The sequence below is a fragment of the Sinocyclocheilus anshuiensis genome, unplaced genomic scaffold (assembly GCF_001515605.1).
Source record: "Sinocyclocheilus anshuiensis isolate Anshui unplaced genomic scaffold, SAMN03320099.WGS_v1.1 scaffold1230, whole genome shotgun sequence".
Lineage (NCBI taxonomy): Eukaryota > Metazoa > Chordata > Actinopteri > Cypriniformes > Cyprinidae > Sinocyclocheilus > Sinocyclocheilus anshuiensis.
This window is the reverse complement of record NW_015558637.1, coordinates 855,641-863,570: the sequence shown is the minus strand read 5'-3', so window position 1 is coordinate 863,570 and position 7,930 is coordinate 855,641. Positions and strand designations below refer to the sequence as shown.

The following is a 7,930-nucleotide window of genomic DNA, read 5'->3' as shown; positions in this document are numbered from 1 at the left end:
TCGGAACTTTCACGCTTAGTAACACATACAGCTGTTCCCTCACCACAGTGCAACAGTGAAAAGGGACTTCTTTCAAACAGTGTCGCGTTCCGAACGTTGTTTAATTAAGCGACATACACCGGTATTGCGGTGTTTTAAAAATTCATATCATAACAAAAATAAACACCGGTATTCGGTATGAACCGGTATACCGCCCAGCACTAATATGTCCTGCTCGTGTCCCGCAGCCCTGTCAAAGCGCAGTGCCCGATATGAAACCATTATCTGGGGAAATTATAATTAAACATGACTTAGTAACTAAATTTCTATTGCTTTCCATGTTGAAGGACTTTGTATTGTTTCTATTTTAATGTTCTTCTAAAGTCTGTATCACATTAAAAGCGTAATTTGTACTTTGTGAATTATTCCGGCAAAAGATCAGCCGCTCGCTTCACTCAGAAAACTATCGTTCATTAATGTCGGATAAAGCATTACGATGTTACAGTGAATGATAAATAATACATTTCACAGTTATTGCTAAAACTATAGAGTTTTCCGAGCGGCTGACATCGAGTTAAACGCGTTAAAGTTTTAAAAAGCACAAACCTCTCTTCATCCAATCACAACAGACGCGGGAGCGCGGCGCACGCTGATGACGTCTTCTTCTTCTTCTTTTGTTTTTATTGGCGGTTGGCAAACAGCTTTCGGGTGCATTACCGCCACCCACTGATCTGGAGGGTGGACTCAGGATCTAAATCACTATACACAACACCAAAAAAATAAAAATAAAAACAATTATATATATATAAATTAGAAGTAGACTCCAACCCTTATCATCTGCAGATTTTTTAAGAAAACATCTCATCACATTTAAAACCTTTTTACACTTGTTTATGACATTATCAATTTGTACCTTCCATGTGAGCCTAGCATCGAACCACACTCCTACAAATTTGAATGATTCTATCCTTTCCAGCTCCTTGCCATATAAATACAGTTTGACCTCTGCTCCAATTTGTTTCCTTGTAAAGAAGAGTTCCTTTTTGTTCCTTTTTGTTTTTTTCAACAGAAAATTTAAATCCCCATTCCAAAGACCACTGCTCCACCGTTTTGATTGTTTCCTGCAACTGTTTCACAACATATTCAACATTTCTACCTCTTTTCCACATTGCCCCATCATCCGCAAACAACGATTTCTCTATGCCTTGCCCAATATTATTATATACATCATCAATCATTATTGAAAACAACAGAGGACTTATAACGCTTCCTTGTGGCGTTCCATTATCCACCAAAAAACTTCCTGAAAAAGTTTTTCTCACTCTCACCTCTGTCGAGCGTCCATACAAAAATTCTTTCACCCATCTGAACATTTTTCCTGATATTCCTAATCTTTTCATTTTAATTAATAATCCGAACAGACACATACACACAGAATTATGTCAATAGTACCCGTCTCGACGATCATTCTCGTAAATGCAGTCGGTTATGTTTTAAATGAATGTAAACAGCTGAGAAAGAAATCGGATGTGTATCATTATACTGGATCCGTGCAGTCAGTTTTAAAGGGACTGCAGCCTATAAATACGTGCTGCTGAATATGTCACTAATGTTAACAAAACAACAAAACTGCTATAACAAAGATTAATCTAAATTTAATTCATACAGTGAACACTATGCAGTGTTATTTTACACTTAATTATTAAATTTCGGTACCTGAATACTACTTTATTTTATGCTTGTAAATTGTGTATTTGTTTTTCTTTTTCTTTCTTTTTTTTTACTGACTGTTCACTTGCCTTTAATCATGTTTTTTCATCAAAAAACGTCTTTAATCAACTTTCTCAGACTATTATTTTTGCTGTGGTATATGAAGAAGTACTTAAAGTGTATGGAAAGCAGTTACAATGATATAAAATTAGTGTCATAAATTTTTTTGTTTGTATGTTCACACTGATGTTAAAATGACATTTTCTGATTTGTGACATAACTTTTTATGTACTGCTAAAACACTGCTGGTCACTTTCAGAAGTTATAGTGATTCTTTCTTTTCCAAGAAAGAATGTGAAACAAATTGGTTATATAATTTTCATTTTTAAATATTTTAAAATATAATTTAAATAGATTTTACACACTTTAAGCAATATAGTATCGCATATCGAATATCGCATTTTTTAACAAGGTATCACATATCACATTTTTCTTCAATATCGCACAGCCCTAATAAGCATGTTGTCAAAAATCCCCTAAACTCACATACTATTTGAAATACTTTAAAGAAGTCAAATGCAAAATCATTTGGAAGGCTTTATAGCTGTGCTTTACTCAGCATTTACATATACTGTAAAGGTATATTGTGTATGCCCAACACTATAAGTAAATCATTGCATATTTTAAAATGTTTCCAAATTCAATAGCACACAGTAAGACTGATATACAAGTGAAATGATCAGAATTCATCAGATGAATCTTCTTTCAGGTGTTAATATAGTTGCATGGTACCGCTTTCACCCTTCTACTTTAACATGTCGCCCTCATCTGTCATCTCAACAACTGTCTCTCTCTTTCTCTCTCACTCTCTCTCTCTCTCTATCTCAATTTCATTTCAATTTTAATTGTATTTTAATTTGAAAATTTTTGGTTAATTCTTTTGGTGATTTAATTTTTAATTTGTAATATTTTTTCATAAAAATATAATTTTTAATATTTACTTAAATTAAAATAAAACAAACAATTAAAAAATATAATATAATATAATATAATATAATATAATATAATATAATATAATATAATGAAATATAATATCTTTTTAGTACCGCTTTTCTCCTTGTTAGGACCCTCTTGCACCTTATTACAAGATGAAAAGAGGCTGCTGCTGGTTTCTTATTAACTTATCAATGATGACATGCCGCCTTCTTGATCACAGGGGTAATGACGTGTAAAACCCTCCACAGTAACTCATCTCCACAGCTCTACCCTCCTCTTTCTGAGATTAGTTGGGTCTGACTTACTGGGCAAGGTAGCAGTGATGGGTCACACCTCTGAAATCTCCCTTTACAGACATGAATCCCTTCTATTTGTGTATCTGCCTGTTCATGTTATTTTCCATCGGGCCTGTTTCAAGTAAGCAATCAACAGAGGGCCGACACTCAGCATGTGGTTTTCAACACTTGGGGGGGCCGCAAAATCATATCCATCGCCTTCCCTTTCAAATCATCATGCATAACGTCTCCTTGATCCAGACACCAAATATGAACCATACCAGCGTGCCCGTAGCTGCTGGGTGCATGGCAGAGGTTGGCAAAACACCCTAAAGACTTGTCCAACACAAACAACTTGCTTTCTGCACTGTCATCATGAGCAAAAGACACCAAAGCCTAGCAAAGACCCTGAAGTCATCAACATAACTACTGATGCTAAAAAGAGGTGAAGTTCAAAGTTTCTCAACAGCAGACGGTTGTTCCAGTTGATACGATGCCAGTTTTATTTAAAGGATTTGATAAACACTGACAATGTGGTTCAGGTGACAACATTTAATGTTTATAAATTATAATGTAGAAACAAAATATAACATGGATTTCCCATAATGCCATGCTCAAGGTTTCCACTCGGGTGAATGATCTGACCTTTTCAATCACTTGATTAACTATCTTTTTTTGTTTGTTTGTTTGTTTGTTTATCACTTCTCTGGCAAAAAAAAGTTCTTAAGTATTTTTTAATACTTATTTTAATACTTATTAATACACTTTTTTTTAAAAGAACATAAATCTTTAGAGAATTATATAGGTACATAAAAATTGTAAACTACTTATTATTTTTTATATTAATTAAATAATTTTTTAAGCACAAACCTCACAAAAGTTTGTTAAATTTATGCTCAAAGAAATAAAAATACCCTAATATTTTCCCTATATTTTTTTACGCATTGCATTGTATTGCATTTCAGGGTTAAAGAAAATGTCTGTAAACTGGACAGATAATGTCCTGGCAGAAACTTACCAGTAACTTTTTTTGTTTTTCCACTGATTCTTACAGTGTGTTCAGAATGTATTTTTTTTAATGGAAAACAAGACAAAAATGGCGGTAACACTTTACAATAAGGTTCATTAGTTAACTACATTAGTTAACATGAACTAATAATGAACTGCACTTATACGGCGTTTATTAATCTTTGTTAATGTTCATTTCAACATTTACTAATACATTATTAAAATCTTGTTAACATTAGTTAATGCACTGTGAACTAACATGAACTAACAATGAACATCTGTATTTTTATTAACTAACGTTAATGAAGATTACTAAATACAGTATCAAATGTATTGCTCATGGTTAGTTCATGTTAGTTTATACATTAACTAATGTTTAACTAATGAACCTTATTGTAAAGTATTGCCAAAATGGCAATAAATAAATCCTTATTATTATTATTTGCAGTACTTATCACTGTTTCTGGTCCTTCTCATTCTCTGTCTTCTGATTTGCAATCTGTGTCAGACCATCAGTCTTTCACAATTATGTGTTCATCTGGTGAAAGATGTGAGTGAACGAGGCTTTGTGAATGATCCCTTATTGGACACTATGGATTTTAAAACAAGGCTTTCACCCAGACCCCTTCCGTGCACCTCTTGTTTACAGCATTCTTCCGTTCATGGTCAATCTCCACCAAGTCATCATTCACAAAACACCAGGGTTGAATGTCACACCAGGGAGAAAACCCTGACTTGAAGAGCTGTCAGCATGGCTTCAAATTGCATGAACACAGCCTCGACATCCGACATTTTTAGATCTTTCTGATTTGTTTTATTTTGGAGCTCTGCTTCATGACCATGGGTGAAGTATAGTATGCTGGCTGTTATGTTCGACCCCTCCCTCTTGTTCTTCCTGACTCCCTCCATACCAGCCCCTATAAGGAAGAGATCCCTGAAGAGAGGGTGAAACAGGCTATGACTGATGGAGTGACCTGTCAGCAGCAGTTGCTAATCTCTAGCCCTGATCCCTTTACTACCTCTGTTCCCTTCGCTCCTGCACCATCCATTCCTCTATAACTCCCTCTTTAAGTCCCAAGCAACTGAAGGAATTTATGTGTGCACCAGGATTATATCTAAGGTTTCACTGCAGAAAGATTAATGACTGCGCCATTTGCTTGTTTTCATTGTCTTCCATTTGTATGAGCTTGTATCTCATAATTACATGATGGCCTGTAAGGGCTTCCCTGTCATAATGTGCGTAGATGTGTCTTTGATAAAGGCAACTCACCGATGTACTCTCTCAGAAAAAAAGGTTCAAAGTTGTCACTGAGGTGGTATCCTGAGGTACAAACGCAAAAATATACATCTTCATATCTTATTTACCCCTAAATGGGACGTATTAATACCTTAAAGGTACATATTAGTATACCTAAAGTGTACATATTAGTACCTTTTGAACGGCTACTGCCGCAGTTTTGTGCCTTTTTTTCTGAGAGTGTATAACAAATTAAATAAAAGATGTTAAGGATGACGATGATGATGGTGACCTCTGAACAATCTGTTCTCAGTGATTGTCAGCAAGATCACAAACAGAGGTGGGGGTCTTGAACAGGTGTACAGAAGTCAAGTCCTCTATGTGCTGAAACACAGCTGACCCGATCACTTAGAGGTGCATGACGCTGTCACGAAGACCCATTATAGCGATGTCAGTTACTTCTGTCCCCACCCATTGCCCGAACCACACAGCCAATCAAAAGAGTCTCAAACACAAACTGCTTTTACCAGCATCGCAGGCCTGCTTAAACGTGACTGAGGAATTACTGACAGCATGCTTTTTTTGCTGATGGTAAATGATATATGGAAAAACAAATTATATACATAAAATAAATTTTATATACACACTTCCTTACACCTTCCTTTTCAGCCCCGAGTTTTAGCCACTACAACACTCCATTTGCAGGATATTAGTTATGTTTCATTGTTACAGTGACCTTTTCCCTCTTTGCCACCAGTCTGCTGCTGCAATTAACACTTTAACTGACAAAAACTGCACCAATGCACTTAATGCCAGCACTGATAATTATGATGCTAATATTAATGTCCACGTTAACAAAAGAAGGCAAAAAAATGTGTGAGATGTAATACATGTGCCAGAAGATTGCAGATGGATCTCTCAGAAGGTGCTTGAGAAGCTCAACAGTAACAAGAAAAGTGTTAAACCTGCAAGCGCAGTGCTGGACATAAACATGCCAACACCACTAACACCATAGAAAAGGACGTGAGGCAGAAACAAAAATGTATTTTTGGAAAGTGCTGTCAGAGCCTATGATATGTGTCCATGGTGAATGTAAGTTTAGGCCTAGCATGCTTCTCAGATGTAACCTAAACCCTGACAGGCATGGGTAAACTACATGATTCAGTGCTAACAACAGTGGGGGTAGATGAATTGCATACCATAGGGTGATATATTGCACACAAGAGGTAAGGAATGGGGATCAGAAAAGTAATGTAAGGAAAGGGAAGACTCTAGAATGCTTGTGCAGTGTCAGTGTCATTTCCAAACTGCCTGTGCCTTCATTTAAAGTGGTTTAATGGTCACCTCTGATGTAAACTGATGTACATTTTCACCCCTACAGGAAGAAAAGGATCGAGAGCAGAAGCAAATCCTGCAGGTAACTGCAAACTACAAGTCTTAATCAGAGCGCCCCCTGTTGCTACAGCTGCTTTCCAAAACCTCACCCTCCAAAAATATGTCAGCAAACCTGCAAAACGTAGTATATTTTTCATCAAGTTCATGCTTTTTAAGCATTTTTACATTTATGTAAAAAATATTTTCAAATGCAGCAACAAAATGCATATTTCACATGCATTTTATTTGTTAGCAGATGTTCAGCTGTTTTTAATAGTCAACTTATTTTTTGATCATTAGTCATCAAAGTTTGGTCAACACTGCAGGTGTCATGATGGTCAAAGACATGGAGATGTAACTTTAATTCTTATAATAGAACCGACACTTATACTCAGATAAAAATAGCATGTAAATCTGACAATATGGTTTGCATGTATGATCATTGCCATGACTTTTTCAAGGTGAGTGCTGCTGTCTTTACACCTCTCTGTCTTAATAGTGTTAATAGGAGAGGATCATAATACAATGGAAATCACATGAAGCTTGGGCCTCCATTATACAGCTGACATTTAAATAGGATTGTGCAGTCATGTTATAGAATATAATGACCTGTTGCTGTTTCTTCTTCCTTCCATCACAGAAAAGGCACCACCATATGACCCCAACATCACTGAGCCCGATACTAGAGCTGAGCTGATGAAATGTATGCATGAAGATTACAAGAACTGTCTTGTTTCTTGCTTTTTTATATATATATATATATATATATATATAGTTCTATATTATAGTTAAATTTTTGGCTATTGCTACAAATATACCCCAGCGACTTAAGACTGCTTTTGTGCTCCAGGGTCACATATAGTTCTATATTATAATTTAATATGCCCTTGACCTCTGAAATGTTATTTCTCTCTCAGACTGGATAAATCTCTCTCTGGATGACAGAACTGCTCAGAAAATGTTGTGGCTCTCAGAAGGTGGAGCCAAAGTGTCACGTATGTCAGAGGAAGTGTGTCCTGTTCTAGACAGGCCAGAGAGATATGAACATTCACCACAGGTATGTGAGTGAGTCTCTGACTCGGTCTCTACATGTTTTGTTGTTATTGTTTAGTTTTGCAGTGCGATTTATAAAAATCCATTTTTCCAGTACTATCTTTTTATTTACGCTTTTAAGGGTTAGTTCACGCAAAAATTAAAACTGTCATCATTTACTCACCCTCGTGTTGTTCCAAAAGCCTTTCGTTCATCTTCAGAACAAAAATTAATTTTAATTATTAAATATTTTTTGTCGATTGATTGAAAGTCTATGTAATCAACATTTTCAAGCTTCACAAACTACATAAAGTATATA

At 35.7% G+C, this 7,930-nt stretch overlaps 1 protein-coding gene across 2 annotated transcripts in view; it reads left to right on the top strand.

Moving 5' to 3' along the window:
- The window catches only part of LOC107680858 (tripartite motif-containing protein 16-like protein), an 11,805-nt gene that overhangs the window by 2,277 nt on the left and 1,598 nt on the right, over window positions 1-7,930 (top strand). For both annotated transcript variants that reach the window (XR_001633196.1, XM_016476916.1), the window contains exons 2-4: window positions 6,587-6,622; window positions 7,220-7,282; window positions 7,497-7,636. Coding sequence is in view for 1 of the 2 variants with exons in the window: in XM_016476916.1 (XP_016332402.1) it covers window positions 6,587-6,622; window positions 7,220-7,282; window positions 7,497-7,636 (239 nt within the window). In the remaining variant the exon portion in view is untranslated. The remainder of the gene's footprint in view (window positions 1-6,586; window positions 6,623-7,219; window positions 7,283-7,496; window positions 7,637-7,930) is intronic.